This window comes from Rhipicephalus sanguineus, chromosome 2, assembly GCF_013339695.2.
Source record: "Rhipicephalus sanguineus isolate Rsan-2018 chromosome 2, BIME_Rsan_1.4, whole genome shotgun sequence".
Lineage (NCBI taxonomy): Eukaryota > Metazoa > Arthropoda > Arachnida > Ixodida > Ixodidae > Rhipicephalus > Rhipicephalus sanguineus.
In genome coordinates this window covers 112,064,201-112,083,442 of record NC_051177.1, presented here as the reverse complement: position 1 = coordinate 112,083,442, position 19,242 = coordinate 112,064,201, and the positions used below count along the sequence as shown (strand labels likewise).

Sequence of the window (19,242 nt, the reverse complement as noted above, 5' to 3'; positions counted from 1 at the left end):
AGCGCCCCATGAGCGTGGCACGTAAGTCATGCTGTACATGACATGCGTGTCATGATTTTCATGATAACTCGTGTTATTTATGTTCGTCACACGGTCACGTCGGAAGAGACCATTATTGGTGTATATCAAGCTAGCGAAACAGCTGCCAGCGCACCATGGGCGTAGCATGTAAATCATGCTGTACATGACAATCGTGTCATGATTTTCATGTTATGACTTGTCATTTATGTTCGTCATACAGTCATGTTACGCCATACCAATTTGGGTGCACATTCGATTAACCAAGCGACCAGGAGAGCACGAAGTCGTAGGCGGCTAGATAGATAGATAGATAGATAGATAGATAGATAGATAGATAGATAGATAGATAGATAGATAGATAGATAGATAGATAGATAGATAGATAGATAGATAGATAGATAGATAGATAGATAGATAGATACGGTCAAAGTCGCAGAAGTTCGCTAAGAAATGCTTCGCATTTAAAAGCAGAGTGTATGAGGAGGACAAAGCTTTCATTTGAAATCAATGGCTCATGGTTTCTTCAGTTGCGGGTCGCCACGGCGGTTAGTGGAGCCGGAGTCCCTGTTCCCTGGCGGCTGCCTCTGTCCGCCCCGTGATGCAGACATGATCAACTGCGCAGCGCAAACCATGTCGGGTGGTTCAATCAAAACCACTAACCCAGAGGAGGTGGCCATCGCCTTGGCCATAGCGAACACTGCAAAAACTTACATTATCGGCAATTCTAAACCAGCTATTCGCAATTATACCAAAGGACGCATTTCCCCAACAGGTAATAAAATTCTCAACCAGAACATTTACCAATCGCACTGTCCAAATTCTTTAGGCACTAAGCCCCCTCCTCACTCCTCAGCAGTGAGGCCGCCCACCAGAAGAGTGCTTGAAGTTCGGTATACTAAACGCCGATATTGGCCCGCTAAACATTGGGGAGAAAGGGTGGGGGACGACGACACCATCGCCATTATAAAATTGCACTTAACTGGACACTATAGTGATGAGCGGGCTCGTGCACTTGTTGCAGTGGAAGGACTACTTCCCGTACGAGCAGAAGGAACCGTTCGTCTACTCCCACCTGGTGGGCCTCCTGCTCTCCTTGCTGCCGGCATCGCTGGTCAGCGTCGGATACGGCGCCAACAGGTGCGTGTTCGGTGCACTCATCTTGTTTGTCGGTGTGCTCAAAGAGCTGCTTGGTCGCACAAGTCCGATGTATTTTAGAGGCGAAGCTCCTTAAGGCGGCACCCGTTCGTCCCCTCGTAGTCGCGTGCTCGTAGTAGTGAGTAACAAGTCTTACGCTTTGACCTCCAAGGTGGTGCCGGTGGGAGATTTCTCCTGTGCGTTGTTGAACAAAAAAAAAAAAAAATTCGCAGCGTGCGCGTTAACTAAAAGCCGAATTCTTCTGTCTCTCATTCCCTATTAGCAGCCATTGGCATGTTCCAGTAGGAAACGTTAGTAGAAGTAGAAGTGTAAGTGTTAGCTAAAAGCCGACTTCTTCTGTCTCTCATTGCCATTAGCAGCCAGTGTTTACCTCCAAGGTAGTGCCTGGTGAGATTTCTCCTGTGCGTGATAAACAATTAAAAATTTTGTTCAAAACGCCGTTGATTGATGAAATAAACCAACGAAGACGCCAATTGTTTGTAAAAGCAGAACGAAAGAACGCGAGATGTTTTTCTTAGAGTGTAGTAGTAGTAGTAGTCCACCTCGCCCGATCGTCAACGGGCGAGGTGGACCGGCAACGGCGCGAGGACCCTGCCGTACGAGAGTTAAATCACACTAAAAGACATACTTTGCGGGCGATACACTCTAGTGAGCTTTCAACTTTTCGTCTTAATGTACATGATAAAGAAATTATTTCTACGAAAAACGCAAGGCACACCTTGAGCAATATGTTTGGTTTTGGGACGCTAAATGGAACCACGAGGCGATGCGAAGTCGGAGCACTTGCATCACTTGCACGATCGCGTTCCGTTGGCTTTCGTTGGGCATGCTACCGACCTCGCGTCGTGGAACGCGCGTCCTGTCTTCCCTCTAGCCTTGCCTTTAATTCGCACAGGGCGAGCGGGGAATGCGGTCGCTCTTGGTGCTCTTTCGCTCGGGAGCGGACTTCTTCCTTGCATTTCACCGATCACAAGTGATAATGAAGGGACCACGTAAACCAACAGTACAATAAAAGTTTGATGTTTAATATATACACGATGTTTCACACTCTTTATATTATGTACTGGGCGCATTTCACGGAAGAGTTTCACGGTTTACAGATGATTCCCTCCGTAGCTTCGCCCCACTCATCATCATTCACCCCGTGGATATGCTGTGATTTTTTTAAACTCTAAAACAGCATTCCATGTGCGTTCATTTACTCGGTGATTATGTCTTCGATGGTAATGCGGTATGTTATTTGTGCGTTACCATGCTCATAAAAGCTCAACAGAGGTTGTAAACGCTTGCGGTTATTGTGTACGCGCCAGTCGAAGTGTACTTCCTGCTCACGCTTATTTTATACAAGCGCAAAATATGCTTACTGAACAGTCATTACTGAACTATCAAGTGCGCTATCCACAGACCGAGCTCGCATTCGTATGGTTTATCATCATAAAAGGTTACGGTGGCCTATGGATGTTCACAAGTTCACAAATGGATGTCCACAGTGTTCACAAATGGGCGAAGAAACAGCGCCTTTGAACGAGAGACGAAAGACCCGAGCGCTGTATATTTTCTCTTTTGACCCATTCCAAAGTTTTGCTTATGTGCCCAAGTATGTGCGAACCGACCCAAAGTGGCACATTGCTGTTCAGAATGACGACGATGGCTTGTCCGCAGGGTGTTCGGCGCCTCCCTGCTGACGCTGTCGGTGCTGCTCGAAGTGGCCCCTCTGGCCATCCACCTCGGCATCCACGGACTGGCAGGAGCGCAGTTCCTCAACGGAGCAGCCGAGGTCGGTCATCTTGAGCAGGTCTTTCATTTTACTGCAAGCATTTTAAAGTTGTGTCTGTTTTACCTGACATCGCTACCACCGCTATATGTTGCCAGCATTCTATATTAGGGGCGAAGCTCCTTAAGGCGGCACCCGTTCGTCCCTCGTAGTCGTAGTCGTATCCGTAACCAGTCTTACGCTTTGACCTCCAAGGTGGTGCGTGGGAGTTTTCCTGTGCGTTGTTGAACAATAAAAAATTCGCAGCGGTAGCTAAAAGCCGATTCTTCTGTCTCTCCATTCCACTAGACAGCCATTCTTACCTCCAAGGTAGTGCTGGTGAGATTTCTCCTGTGCGGATTCATCATAACAATTTGTTCAAAAACGCTGTTGATTGAATGAAATAAACCCAACGAAAGACGCCAGATGTTTTGTAAAGCAAAACGGAAGAACGCCAGATGTTTCTAAAGCAAGAGGAAAAGACGCCAGCTGCTTAACGAAAGACGCCAAGATGTTTTCTAAAGCAATGGTTTTCTAAACAATGAAAAATTCACAGCGTACATGTAAAATTAAAGTGAGCTGCAAGTCGTCATAACTCATCGAACCTTTAGTATAAAACGCGCCCTATCTCACGTCGTGTGATGTATGTACTGGGCAGAATTCACGGAAGATTTCACGGTTACCGATGAACCTCCGCAGCTTCGCCCACTCATCATCATTCACTCCGTGGAAATGTTTGTTTATATATGAGCCCGAAGGGCAACACTTTACACGATTGATTCAGGGTGTGCTGCATTGAAGAAAAAAAAAGTTGAGCGGGGCCTAACTCAGCTGTACACGTGCCTGTCCCGAGGTTAAACTTACGTGCGAGGGAAAAAAAAAAGAAAGACAAGAAAGAGACCGTCCTACCCTCGCATGCCGCTATCTTGGCCGCGTTTCAAATCCATTTATTCCCAAGACAAGCTCGACACATGGCCGCAAGCAGCTTTCACATGAAAGCTCTCCATCACAGGAGTCCTAGAACAGAACAAAGTTTTAAGATATTTACCCTTCCTCAGGTTTTACATTTGGCGTTACTGTATTGTTAAATGTGATAGAAAGTGAAATGTCAAGCCTGTCCAGTGAAAACATGCGAGTACGAGAGCTGCGACTGATATAGGCTTCTATCGGATGCCTCGAGGTATAGTTGAAGTGTGGCAGTTAAGGTGATAAAGAAGAAGGGCCATACCACCGTGGTTTAGCTGGGATTTCAATTCCGTAATGCTGGAAACGAGTTCGTACGTTGGGCACTATCACCGTGATTGTCTTGATTGCTTGTTTTTTTTTTTTTCTGTTGGTATGATATAAAAAAACGTTGGCGCAAAAATTAAACGCCGGCTACCCCCGCGGCCGAAACGTCACTAAATCGCTTCGTACGCGTGTCTGTTTCACTGCGTATATTACCCGGACCCAGAATCATCTTTTCTCGACAATATATATATATAATATATATATATATATCTATAATATATATATATATATATATATATATATATATATATATATATATATATTATATATATATATATATATATATATATATATATGCGCTTAATACAGCCACGTAACAAGAATCCGCCAAATCATGCGGTTGCGTTATCACTGTTCAGAGCAGTGTAGCAGTCGACATAACATAATCGACAATACGCAGTGTCGTTAAGATATAAAGAACATTAAAGCCTTAACAGCGGCCAACAATGCAGCTCTTTTCAAGAAGATGTCTTAATGCTAGTACAGCGAGCATTTAAAAGGCCATTGTTGCCTAATCATTCCGTTGAGCAGAATGGTCTGATGTGAATAAAGCCGATTTATATCGCCGTCATGGTTTGTCGTTTGCTAGGTAGTTTGTTCTAAACCAGTAAAGCTGTTTGCCTAAGAGACAAGTAGCGGGCAGTAAACACGATGCCAAACTACCCTACGCCCATTATCTACGAAGAAAAAAAAAACTACGGTGTTGATGTGCGCTATACTGGTGCTGAGTTAAATAAACCCTTGTGTACAAATCGCGTGAAATGCTCGCAGTAACTTGAAAGGGCCATTGGCTTAGTCAAAACAGACGTTTTACTAAAACGTTTTGAATAAACAAGATTCGCTATAGCTGCAATGAAGGTTAACTAACAAATTTTTTGTTAGATAATTTCCTGAAATTAGTCCTCCGTGCCGAATTTGAGAGTCCTCGCCTAGAAAGTTTTCTGCAACAGCATCGTATTCGTTGTGCTCGTAGTAGTGATACGAAAAAGAACCTTCGCCGGGGTGCAGCAGTAGTTATGGTGCTCGGCTGCTGACCCAAAGGTCGCGGGTTCGATCCTGCCCGCGGCGGTCGCATTTCGATGGAGGCGAAATGCTAGAGGCCCGTCCACCGTACGATGTCATGTGCAATTTAAAGAACACCAGATGGTCGAAATTTCCGGAGCCCTCACTACGGCGTCTCTCATATTCATATCGTGGTGTTGGGACGTGAAGTCCCAGTTATTATTGAAATAAACAAAAATTTGTATAACTCCACAAATGGCTGGGGTTGGGACTGTTGATTCGAGTAGACGCACACGACGCATAGCGTATATCAGTAATCGCGTATGACGTGTTTTCAACAAGCTTCAATGAGTTGCAGTCGTCTTGTCAGTTGTCATTCAAATGCGCTTGCGCGGCGGTCGTCGAGTCATATCATTCGTCTCCTCGTTTGTGATAAGAAAAAATGATGGCTGATCTCTCTATCCAGGGGTGTAGCCAGGGAGGGGGGGGGGGGGTTGAACACCCCAACCCCCCCCCCCCCCAAATTTTTCAGTTTTGCTTCCGTATATATACACGCGCACATACAAACGCACGCACGAACATGCATAAAGTATGGTTGACCCCCCCCCCCCTCCGAAAAAACTTTCTGGCTACGCCCCTGCCTCTATCATAGGAATTGGTAGAACACGAAAGCAAAACGCGTCGTCACAGAAGTAGTTTATTGTTTATAGTGCATTGGTATAGAGAGCTTGCACAATGTCTACTGTTGTTTGGCAGATATAGCACCGCTTGATGTGGACGCACTCACGTTGACGCCTAGTGGCACATCTCCCATACCGACGACTAATGCCCATTATTATGATTCAGCCCTTGCAGTAGCTGAAGTTCTTCAAATATACGTGGACACGGCACATGGGCGAATCCCGCGCAAATATGGCATCAACAAGCACAGTAAACACTGATGCTCCATATGCACTCCTTCAAAGCGTCGTGAAACGCGAAGAGAAACGCTACGCGCGTTGTGTCTTCCCCCTAGCCTGGCCGTTAATTCTCACATGGGCGAGCGGGGAATGCGGCGCGACAGCCAGGCGAGCGCCGGAGAGCTATTTTTTTAGAGGCGAACCCTTTCGTCCCTTGTAGTCGTAGTCGTAGTCGTAGTAGTCGTAGTGCGTAACCAGTCTTACGCTTTGACCTCCAAGGTGGTGCCGGTGGGAGATTTTTTCCTGTGCGTTGTTGAACAATAAAAAATTCGCAGCGTTAGCTAAAAGCCGACTTCTTCTGTCTCTCATTCCCATTAGCAGCCTTCTTTACCTCCAAGGTAGTGCCTGGTGAGATTTCTCCTGTGCGTGATTAAACAATAAAAATTTTGTTCAAAACGCCGTTGATTGATGAAATAAACCAACGAAAGACGCCAGATGTTTTGTAAAAGCAAAACGAAAGAACGCCAGATGTTTCTAAAGCAAAACGAAAAGACGCCAGCTGCTTAACGAAAGACGCCAGATGTTTTCTAAAGCAATGGTTTTCTAAACAATGAAAATTCACAGCGTACATGTAAAATTAAAGTGAGCTGCAAGTCGTCATAACTCATCGAACATTTAGTATAAACGCGCCCGATCTCACGTCGGTGATGATGTACTGGGCAGAATTCACGGAAGATTCACGGTTTACCGATGAACCTCCGCAGCTTCGCCCCACTCATCATCATTCACTCCGTGGATATGCTGTGATTTTTATGGATCGATGCTATGAGGAAGACTTGGCCATCACCTCGCGGTGTGTTAAAGCGCTGACCAAATTACACTTTATTGGAAACGTGCCGAGTGGGACAGTCGCAGCAACAGCGCGTTTCTTTTTTTTTTTTTCGTGCCTGGTGGCACACATGTCACCGCCCCGTTATAAAGGGGACGCCATCCATCCAAGAGCACCGAGAGAAAAGTGTGAAAGATAAAGGCGCGTTCATGTAGCCTCCGATATGGGTATGGCGGTAGCTCAGTGGGCTAAACGCCCGGCAGATAACGTCGCGCACCGAGAGGTCTTGGGTTCGACTCCTATCAGCGAAACTATTTCTTATAGATTTCTTTCTTTTCCATTTGATGGCATTCATTTTGCTGACGTATTACCGTGACGGAAATACGTCATGAAAGTCTTAGTGGACCCCGCATAAAACACTTTCATGTCAAAAATATCTGCTTTGAAAGCTCCTTTTCCTAAAAGCACGCAAAGGAAAAGGAGATGAAGAGGAGCTGTAGGGAAAACGGGGAACACTCTCGGCCCTTTCTTTTGTATATAAAAAGTTGCCTAGCTCAACTCCGAAAACCCAGTTTCTAGGTATACATATGGTCATCGGCTGACACGTTTTTTTTTTCTTTCTTTCTCCTATACCAGGGGTTCCTGGTGACATCCCTGTATGGTGTGCTGGCTGATTGGACTCCCGTCGACGAACGAACGACGATGTTCGCCGTCCTCACATCCAGTATGTTCATAAGGTGGCTATATGCAGATGCACATCGTTCCCACAAGCGAAACCCGTACGTTTGCATAGTTCTATGCGCAGTAATGTACAATACGAAAAAGTACAGGCACGTATGACAACGAAGACACTTTCTGTCGACGCAGCGCCCACATGCTACAAAACTGTTTCACCTTTTCGGGGCCCTTTTCCCCAGTTGAAAATGACAACAGAAATTAACTTGCCGTTTTTACAAGATTTCTCTGTGATTGGAAATTTCCCGATGCGGCGACAGACTGTTCTCTTGTGCAACTGACATTTTCTGTCGTCAAAACAGAAGTGACTTGTGTCACGTATTTTATTGCGATAGCAATTATATGCAAAGTCTCGGCTGATTTTTGCCGTCGCCGCCGTCATGCACCGTATATGTATATGTCTATATATATATATATATATATATATATATATATATATATATATATATATATATATATAGACATATATATAATCAAAGCCACAAAGAAAAATAATTCAGAAAAGCTTTCCGACGCGCGGAATCGAACGGGCGACCGCACCGCTTTCCAGCGCGTGGCGTTAGACGGTTAGGCCACCAACTGCACCGTCTTTCACCCTGCTAACGGCGAGCTATTTATATACACCACTTACATCAGCATGCTTTCTTAGATACCACATAGATGGCACGATGTGCACGCGTGGCGCGCTTTACAGGTCGTCGCCCCATTCCTGCGAACGCCGTTGCTCTTCGCCCTACATGGCATGGTCGCCTTCGTGCGCTTATCTCGAGGAAAGAAGGGGGCGGCTGGCGGGGGGGGGGGGGGCAGCGGAGGGTTGTATGTCTTGTGCTTTCTCCGCGCTGAAGTCGCAGAGCGTACGAAGGTCACTTCGCTCGCTGCCGCGGCCGCGAGAGGAGCGCGCTGTTCAAACAAAAATAAGTAACTGGGAGAGTTCGCGCTCGTCCTGTGTGTACCTGTTCGTTCGTTTCGTGCGTCCTGCTTTATGTTTGAGCAGTGCGCTTCCAGTGTCGAGCTGTGACGCATGACAGTTCGGGCTTGTCCTGTGTGCGCTCTTTTCGTCCGTCCTTTGGGCTCGAGTGACGCGCTGGCAATTTCGAGCTGCTTTCCGTTCTTCGCATTACATTCCAATTTATTGCTATCGCAATCATTGCTTCGCCGTTGCGGCGAAACTGTGACTTTTAGGGGCGAAGCTCCTTAAGGTAGAGTGCCTCGATGTGTGGGACAAAACGCGCAACAAGGCACCCTACCTTAAGGCGGCACCCGTTCGTCCCTCGTAGTCGTAGTCGCAGTCGTAGTCGTAGTAGTCGTAGTGCGTAACCAGTCCTACGCTTTGACCTCCAAGGTGGTGCCGGTGGGAGATTTTTCCTGTGCGTTGTTGAACAATAAAAAATTCGCAGCGTTAGCTAAAAGCCGACTTCTTCTGTCTCTCATTCCCATTAGCAGCCATTCTTTACCTCCAAGGTAGTGCCTGGTGAGATTTCTCCTGTGCGTGATTAAACAATAAAAATTTTGTTCAAAACGCCGTTGATTTATGAAATAAACCAACGAAAGACGCCAGATGTTTTGTAAAAGCAAAACGAAAGAACGCCAGATGTTTCTAAAGCAAAACGAAAAGACGCCAGCTGCGTAAAGAAAGACGCCAGATGTTTTCTAAAGCAATGGTTTTCTAAACAATGAAAATTCACAGCGTACATGTAAAATTAAAGTGAGCTGCAAGTCGTCATAACTAAACAAACCTTTAGTATAAACGCGCCCGATCTCACGTCGGTGATGATGTACTGGGCAGAATTCACGGAAGATTCACGGTTTACCGATGAACCTCCGCAGCTTCGCCCACTCATCATCATTCACTCCGTGGATATGCTGCGATTTTTTTTTTTGTTAGAACTCTGCCCCCAAAACTGAGCTGCGCCTGCCATCCACTTGTGCAAAAGAGTCGCGCTAGACGGTTTCCGTTCTAACCGTAGATACTTTTTGGTGTTACCGTAAGCACTATGCACGTTGGAAATTAAAAGTTCGTCGTTCGTACTAAAAATATTATGTTTGGCTGAGTACTGGCATAGGAATTTCTGCCGAAATTTGGCCGGAAGCTCAAGTTTTAGTCCGAAAACCAGCGACACGAACATGGGTCTGTATGATAAAATACCCATGTAAGTCAAATCCGTGAAGTAACGTAACAGTATTCCGCAGTAGAGTACATATCGGCGGAGCGGTTCACTGAGGTCAGCGCTCGGAATGGCTCAGCTCACTGTAACGAACCAAATCACCTAAGAGGTGAGAAAGTCTCAAATGCAAGGCATACATTTATGCTAGAGGTGCAAGAGGTTCTATGACAGTTGTAAACCGCCCCGCCACGGTGGTGTAGTGGTTATGGCGCTCGAGTGCTGACCCGAAGGGCGCGGGATCGAATCCCGGCCGCGGCGGCTGCATTTTAGATGGAGGCAAAATGTTTGAGGCCCATGTACTTAGATTTAGGTGCACGTTAAAGAACCCCAGGTGGTCGGAATTTCCGGAGCCCTCCACTAAGGAGTCTCTCATAATAATGTAGTGGTTTTGGGACGTTTAAAGGGGTCATGAACCACTTTTCCAAGTAATGATCTAATGGCCTCAGTATCGGAGTGTACTGCCTCCCGAATCGATTGCCGCAAAAATTTCTCGAATCCGTCAAGAATCAGCGGAGTTACGGGGGTTTGGCGCACGCTCCCAGCGCTTTCTCTCTTTTCTCGTGCCGGCGAGCGCACTGGAAGCTAGACAGGGAGGGATGGCATGGGGGAAAGAAGTTACGCCAGCGCCCGTCATGAAACGCGATCGCTCTCCCGCTGTGATTCGCTTGCGCGAGTGCGGCTACCGTGTACTGATGAGTGCGGCGCCGGCAAGTGGCGGCACCCCGCGGCAAGAAGCGCATCTGATCCGAACGCCGCTCTCGATTTACGTCGGCTATCGGCCAATAAGCATGCTATGTCTCTTGCGACGTACAGCGGACAGACGCCCCGCCCACCGACGAGAGTGAGAACCGGCCTCTGTTTGAAAAGAGGGTGCCTGGGGAAACGGCAACTTCGCGCTCCGCTTGTGGCCATTACGCGGCGCGCACGACTGTAATATTTGGCAGAGCAGTTCATAGCCGTGTCAGCTTTCCGCAGGATGTGTTTTTTCAATCAGCCCAAGGGGTGCTTCATGACCCCTTTAAACCCCAGATATTATTACAGTTGTAAACCTGAAACGTCGCATGTGCTTTATGTCGGATGCTTGTTCGTACAACGACGTAGCATAGTTACACTCTAGCATCGTGTCCCTTTCAAATCAGTCATTTTTTGAACACAATAACTCTTTCCTTACAGCAGAAAACAACTAATCGGTATGAACGTGAATTCAAGGTGACACAATGAAAACCGCGACGCAAAGGGCATGCTCACCTGTCGTTCATTTGTGGGCTGGCACCATATTCCGAGACCTGTTCTGAAAGTATATTCGAGCCACAAAGCGCTATGCACGAACAGCGCGAGTCGTAAAACATCGCGGCACACAAGCATACAGCGAGCGAGCACCACGAAACGGACGAACAAAGACGGCCACGAAGCCGCCGGCGCCAGCAGGACGGCCGAAAGCGCGCGTCCCGCCGAAGAGGGGCTGAACTTCAAGTAGTGATGCAGAACTATCGGTAAATTGACTATCGATAGCATCGATAGTATTTTTGAAACTACTGATAGTGTAAACAAACTATCGATAGTACTACTATCGACAAACTATCGATAGTCCATTCTGCAGTACGATCGGTAATATTGCTGGCGATATTACTGCCACGCGTGTTTTTTGCTTTGTTTTGATGTATTCGGGTTTCACCAACAAAGACTGTTCGCAACGTTTTGACGCAGATCGTGCCGCAATGTTTGAGAAGCTTCGCGATTGTTTGAGATCATTTTGCTAATAAGTTTACGCACCAGACACGAATAGCCAAGTTTATTCGAGAGATTACGCGAGCACCAGTGATAACGCTGGAAGGTTCGATGACTGATATACAAAAGACGAAGCGTTCCACCGATTATCAGATTACTCGACGGCCGGCGACTGTTCTCGCCGTTATCAGTGCGCAGCGTGTATCGCTTGTATTTTGAGTTTTGATCTTCTGGGCACAAGTTCGCCCAAATAAAGAGCTTCGTATTTCCCAGTCTTCCTGCAGTATTCTTCACCTTCACAACACGTGACAAACCATCTATTGTGGCGCGAATCATGATGCTGTTGCTGGCTGGCCATATTGCCAAAATAATTGCGATAGCGTATTATTAGCTTCGTTAATTTATGATCAACTTTTGGCGAGAGAAATAAATTATATCCGCAGTGAAAATTGGCGGAATGTGTCCATCAATAAATTCATATTCAAAAGCAACCCGTTACACCTTACAATTAACAAACGTAGTTCTAGATATATATGTTTTTTTATTTTTAAGTCATAAAATGTAATATAAATTTGTAGCCGCGCCGTTCCACCACATGTAACGGCTTCCTTTCCACAACAGCTGAATAGTTTGACTTTATCATCATGTGTCAGCGAAGCACTCTGGCGAAGAACACAAGCATGCCAAATTTCTTGCCCTTCAGCCTGCTCCTGTACCACACGCGCGGGGAACCAAGTTTATGCTGCAAAGAGTTCGCGCTTTTGATTTTGTACTATCGATAGTACTTACTATTTTTGTACTAACGATAGTGCTTACTATTTCTTCCCATCGATAGTTCGATAGTGACTCCGCTAGCGATAGTATCGATAGTACCATCAATAGTTCTGCATCCCTAGGTTGAAGAGAATTGGGAGGAGAGAGAGGGAGAGCAGATTTTAACGCGTATGCTTAGATGGCTTAGATGGCGATTCAATTCCGATTTCTTGCACTGCCAATAGATGGCGCGAAAGTCGCACTTAGCGGAAGTTCCATCGTACCCTTCTCAAGGAACGTAAACTTGAACGGACGGAACGGTTCAACCAACACCTGGCGGCGTTGGTTCAGCACAGCTCACTGAGCGAGTCAGAAGCGGCTTTCCCCTCTCCCAAAGAACCGTTGCTAACGTTTACTATGGTGGCTAGAAGGGGCAGTGTGACGGGCAGAGGCCAGAAGGTGCACATACGCGCAATGAAACATGGCGGCAGGTCTAGGTGGCGCTGCGCGCGTCGGGAGCGCGTGCAGCGGTGTTGGTACAGCGTGGCTGAGGGCTAAGTTTAAGTATATAACTTTATTTTATTTTCTGCGCATTTGTTCGTTTATGCGAGCATGCATTTGTTGCACGCTAAACTTCCCATGTATGATGCAACTTGAGCAATTTTATTGAGCTGCCAGTCTCTGCGCGAGATATGCGATACGCACGGCGGAAGGGTGTTGACAGTCGCTCGTGTTATGTAAATTCGTGTTAGACGTTCGTCGCGGATGCGAGGTGCTTCTCAACTTATTTTATTCTTGTTGTTCCCTAGTTACGCCCCGCACTCAATAAAGAAAAACAAAAGTTGAATGTTTCGAAGAGGGGTGTTTCAGTCTTCGCACTACACGGTGTCATCAATTCCGAAGCCACTCTTGAAATTACGCACATAACACTGTAGACAAGTTCGGCTTGGCAGGACGAGAATTTTCTGCTTCCGAAGGTGCTCATAGAGCTTCAGACTGCTCACGCGAAGCACCACACACTCTAGGATCCAATTCTCATGCAGCATGCCACATGTCGATTTTCTTTTAGCTGCACTGAAGCATGCTATAATTGTCATCTGTTGTTTCTGAGGCAACTTTTTAATGCGTTCATTTAATGCATTCATTCACAAAACTTTATTGAGAGTCCTGAAGCCCGGTCTTTTGAGACCGAGGCGGGCCGCGTCCACGTCGGCACCGTTAGGCCGAGCCTTAGGGCGCACAGTTCTGCGTTCATTTAATGCCTGATCTCCAATTCGCTCATTGGCAGACTTCATCATGTGGAGTTCCCTCTGTACGTTCAGCAGCTTTCGTTGCACAGCTACCAGACGGTATGTGTCAGACGGCGGTGAGTGTTGGCATGCATGCATTGCAAAGCGTTTAACTGCTTCCGTCGTGATTGCTAATTTTGCAAGAGCTTTCGTAGCAGGGGCGTAGCCAGGGGGAAGGGGGGGAGGGGGTTGAAACCTCCCCCGAAATTTTTCGATTTGGCTGGCCTATATATACACGCACAAATACAAACACACGCACAAACATACATAAAGTATGGTTGAAACCCCCCCCCCCCCCCCCGAAAAAAATTTCTGGCTACGCCCCTGTTTCGTAGGTACTTGCAGTGCAGGCAAGGGCCCTTACTTTCGCACGTACGGATGTACTTAGGAGAAAAGTACAAGCCGGCAAAATACTCATATTTTTCGACTGTGTTTGGTTTCATACCACAGTCAGCACATAAAACAAGAGAATGTGCGCTGTTCAGCGCCAACTGCGCCTCATCTGGTGAGGAAACATTGCGTTTTAGGTGCAGTTTGCCCCTAAGAAAAACGGAACTGACTGTTCCTACTTGCTCAACGGCCTCTTCAAACTTCACCAATTTCGGCAGCATTAGGGGATCCAACTCGGCATCCTCTAACTCGCAAAGGCCGAAAGTGACGGTCCCCGGTTCAGTGGAAAACGATAGTTTGTTCCAGCTTGTGTGAGGAAGTTCGTGTTGTGGCACACATATTCCGTACTCTGCGGCTCCACTTCTATCTTGTCAGTATGTACAGCTTCGGTAAACTCCGATTCTGCAGCATGTTGTGCTATTCTGTTACTTGTTCACTTTCTTCCGGCGCCTGCTGCTTTACAGTAGTTCTTTTTTTTAGTCAGGGGCTCACCTTGTTCACAGAGGTTTCTTTCCTTCCTTCTAGTCGGCGTTTTCTTTGTGAGGTATTTTGGCGCATCCGGGAAGATTGTAGGAACGGCGTCCTCTGCTAGCAGCGGCCGATCGCGTGGAATTTCAACCACCTCACCATAAATAACATGACGATAAGTCCTCTATATAAACGTTGCCTCGAAGTGACGTTCACAATCGGCGCAGTCGTTGGTTAGTTCCTTATCGCCCCGTTTTATATTACGGGCCCAGTGCTCCCGTTTCAATGTCAATGCATCCTTGGGAGCTCCAAACGACGACACCCTTGGCGGACGAGACTTGTACCCACTTTTACGACCGGGCACGAAACACGTACCTGCTTTTCCTGGCATGGTAATAGTGTGTCGCTATCCGGAATCATTCACATGGTGCCCGTCCAAGTCACACACACAGTTGCAGGTGTGGAAGTTTGCGCGCTGTGCCAAATACACGTGGCTGTAGCGGCGAAGTTCCCGCGCCGCCTGCGCGCTCCCGACGACGGCCGCGCCCCTAGCGGCGTAAAAAATGTCATCGAGTTTTGTGCGCCTCTCTCCCACGGCGCGCATATGGCGACCGTCACACTGCCCCTTCTAGCCACCATACGTTTACTGAGGTGCGGATCACTCGCTCTCTAGAAAGAGCCGCTCAAAAGATCCGGCTCGCTCCTGAGCGACCCATCTCTAACTCGAAATCGTTGAACCGTTTTTACAAAACGCACTACAGCAAACCTATTGACACAGCAGCCCCACCAGATCCTCGCGACAGACGACAGGGGTAGTAGCAGCATGCCGTGTCCCAAAATATCAGAATGTTATCGCGTTATGTCTTTAATGCCTTTAATGTCTCATACTCGCGGCGTCCGTCTTTAATGTCTCATACTCGCGACTCCTTCCAACGCGCGTTGCGCAACTGTAGCGCAGCGCGGCGTCCGTCCGTGCCCCTCGCACTATCTCAGTAATCACGTGATGGCACAGCGGCGCGCGCGGCAACGCTCCTTCGTCAGACGTCTCGTTGCAGCAGTCGAGTTAGTCGGATGGCTCCCAAGCATCCCGGTGATGATTCCACGGCAAGCGGTTCTGAGAAGCGCCCCAAGAATGTGGATTCCCCCGATACCATGGCATAGTAAGTCGAATGGCCACAGGCTTTCGCCGGACACACATTGGAATTGACAAGGTGTCCTACAATTTTCATGCCGTATTTTTCAACTGGTTCATGCCAAGCAGCAATAATCGTCGTCTAGCTCGCGTGCCTATTCCTCGCTTTAACGGCACGCGCCCGACAATTCGCCCTTTTCATTTTCTTGTGCTGCCTTCTGCGGTATTGGTAGGGCTTGGGAGGGGGGGGGGGGGATGAGCTTCGCGTAGCGATCCGAGACAACCGGGATAGCCCGAACGAAAGCCTCCGAGATAGAGAGGTAAGAGAGGCCTACGGAGACCATACCAAAACGTTTCTCGCCCTTTCCGCTAGGGCTAGGGGGCATGATCTGCGGCACCGTGAAGAAGGTGGATTCCATGTCACGAACATGCAGCACGCTATCGGCTCGTTAAGTAGAACTGACTGAAAGTTGGCATATCTCGAATGGCAGATGCGTAAAAATGAAAAAGGAACGACGAAAAAAAAAGTTGACCTTTTTTTTCAGAGAGCTTTATTTTGGTAAACAACAGAGCGCTAATTAGCAACGGGACATAGAACACACACAGCACAGGCATTCTTGTGTGTCCCGTACCTGATTTGCGCTCTGGAGAGACCCATTATGAACCAACTAGACCACCAACGAATTCAGTCAACATCTTTACTTCATTGAGGACAACAGATGCTTTGGTGCGAGCGCTATGTCTTCGGCTGTGCCTCAAAAACATATGGCTGTTCCTGGCTATAGTCGTGCTGCGCTTCGAGCTTTAGCGACGCCGGTAAATGACTATCGGGAAGGACTGCTCTATGAACACGTGAAAGCACTAACACTCGTTGTCGATGCGTCTGGCAACGTTCTTGCTTTCCCTCTCTCTCTGTCTCTCTCTCTCTCTCTCGCTCTTTCGCACTTGTTTCCACCAGAAAGAAAAGTGGTGCAGGAATTCCAATCGGGAAAGCAGCATCTGTTTCGAACATTACCAACTCACCTAATGAGGCCTCGGGACCTCGCCGAAATGGCTAGCCTCCCCCAAACTTCCCGCATGCTAGCGGTACGAGTTTTTACCCGTTTATTTGAGATGCTACACGCCATTACTGGAAAGAACAGCGCGGTTTGATGAGGACGTCTCGAAATGCCCTAGTAGAGGCACCGGATGCACGAATAAAGCAATGTTGAAGAGTGCGGGACGTGATATGTACAAAGCATTACAATTAATTTCAGAGATAAGAAGGAGGGAAACGGAGTGGTCCCTATTTCCCAGCCACGTTATACAAACAACTAAACTGTAGCGGAAATGATGCTCATTTTCAGTTGAAATGTACCAATGATGTCGAAAACGGTAATGAAAGTGGGGAAAAAAAAGCGATTTCCCGCAGGTGCGAGCCGAACCCGCATTTTTTTTTTCGAATTACGCGTGTGACGCTTTGCTATTTAGCTACCACGGTGGCCGTTCTATTATTAATCAATCAACTAGTTAAATGATTTTTCGTAATGGATATCAAGTAGCCTAGGAGCTTTGTACTTCACCCTCTCGGAAGCAACCGATTTAACAGAGCGTAACAGCCATTCCGTGAAATTTTTGAGGTGTACACACATGTGTACAGTGGGCGTCAAAAGTTTAGAGACCACTAGGTCTAAGAAAAACTTTAAATTTCCGAGAAATTTGTGACTGTATTCGGTTGAACTGCACGGTACATGTCGTTTGCGCGTTTCAGAACACGCTGGAAATGTTAAATTAAAGGCTGCCTGCCGAAGTAGCGGGAATATTCCACTCTTTCTTGCGTCTCGTGGTCCCTAGACTTTTTACGCTGACTGCACGTGAGCCCAGGGGGCGTTGGCCAGCGTCACTGACGGCCGTGACGGTGAACGTGAACCGTCCAGTCAACTGCATGGCTTCGCGTAATATGTGACACCTAATAACTTGGGGTTTAGCGTCTCAAAACCGCGATATGATTATGAGGGACGCCGTAGTGGAGGACTCCGGAAATTTCGGCCACCCGGGGTTCTTTAACGTGCACCTAGATCTAAAGCACACGGGCCTCATCAAGCATTTTCGCCTCCATCGAAAATGCAGCCGTGGCCGGGATTCGATCTCGCGACCTGCGGGTCTGCAGTCGAATTCCACAACCACTATATACTGACGTGGTGGGTAAGTATGTGAGGAGAGACTTTTAATGGAGAGATAAGATAGAGCTCCCGTACTTACAAAACAAGCTATAGCACCCTTGAGCTCGCCGGTGTATCTCAGTGCACGGCTATACGACGTACGTTGCGCTGTTGAGCTCGAAGATGCGGGTTTGATTTCGGGCGCAACAGCCAGCGCCCCGAAGACGCGCGCGAACGCAAAAGCCCTCGCGTTTCGATGACTAGGTACGCGTTATAGAAACGGAAAACCAAGTGGTCAAATTGAATCCAAAGTCTCCTATTATACAGCGTGCCATATAGTCAGAATTTAGCGCGTATAACTACAGAGTTATTCAGTTCTTTAGAGCGGTTCAAGAACGGAAGATCTTTAATTGGCCCTTACGAGAGTATTCCTTACATGCTGGAGATAACGGAGTACTGGCAACTCCTTTACGAGAGGGGTGTTATACTCGTATTCCCATCACTCCCCTACGAAGGAGAGTTCTCGTACACTATATGTCCTATGAGGCATGGACGTACACTTTAACAATAGTTCACATGCCTTGGGGCGTATCTTATCATTATCTTACAACAATGATCACCATATTATATATATTGTTTACCTTCACTTTCTTTAATCCTGCGTGCCGGTTACTTCCACGTTGGCACAGCACTGATGAGAGGAAAAATAGCAAGCACAGAGTTTTCTAGGGGCGTAACCTAACAATTTGACCATGCTAGTTTGTAATGATCCATCTGTGTAGCGCGAAATATTACTAATGACAAACTTTACTAAGGGCTTGTGGTTTGTCCTTTCCGCATTTATCCTTCGTAAGGTTTCGCCTTACCTACAATGATGGACCTGGAACGCGGCGATATCGCATCGAATTATTGGTGTTGACTAAAGTGGCGAGAACAGTGACTGATTGTGTCAAACACCACAGTTGTTTGACCGGAGAAGTAACTGCGCAGAAACAATTTGGTTTACACGAGATGCTGGTATATCGAGCATCTGTTTCTCTTTTACATGCAAGCTACCCTGCTTGGAGGCCGGTGCATGTTTGAAGCGGTCGAATTCGAATTCGTGACGTCACCTGTGATATACGCAAACGGTAAGTGAAAGGTCAGTTATGCATATCTGAAGCAATCTGACATTTATTTATTCGAGGCTGACAAGCCATAGCAACAACAAAACTCAACAGGACGAGCAATACGCTTAACCCAAAATTACGTACATAAAATTACTGTATCAAAGTTCATCAAAACACACCAATTATAGCGCTAAGCAATACGTTCTAAACTGCGCGGGATGTAAAAATGAACAAGCATTAATTATATACAAAATGTTAACACTTTGCACGCTCTTAGGAAGACCACCTATAATGTATAAGCCTGGAGAATTAATTGGCCAACTTGAATGTCGTAGCGTATGAAGGAAACTGCACGTAACTTTTCAGAAACAAAATAAAACAAA

At 47.0% G+C, this 19,242-nt stretch overlaps 1 protein-coding gene across 1 annotated transcript in view; it reads left to right on the top strand.

The window, feature by feature from the left end:
• Positions 1-1,045: 1,045 nt before the first annotated feature.
• The window catches only part of LOC119381804 (vesicular glutamate transporter 1-like), a 79,098-nt gene continuing 60,901 nt past the window's right edge, over positions 1,046-19,242 (top strand). Inside the window, exons 1-4 of the mRNA XM_049412902.1 lie at positions 1,046-1,158; positions 2,839-2,953; positions 7,586-7,673; positions 18,803-18,880. Of these exons, the coding sequence (XP_049268859.1) occupies positions 7,652-7,673; positions 18,803-18,880 (100 nt within the window). The 5' untranslated portion in view covers positions 1,046-1,158; positions 2,839-2,953; positions 7,586-7,651. The remainder of the gene's footprint in view (positions 1,159-2,838; positions 2,954-7,585; positions 7,674-18,802; positions 18,881-19,242) is intronic.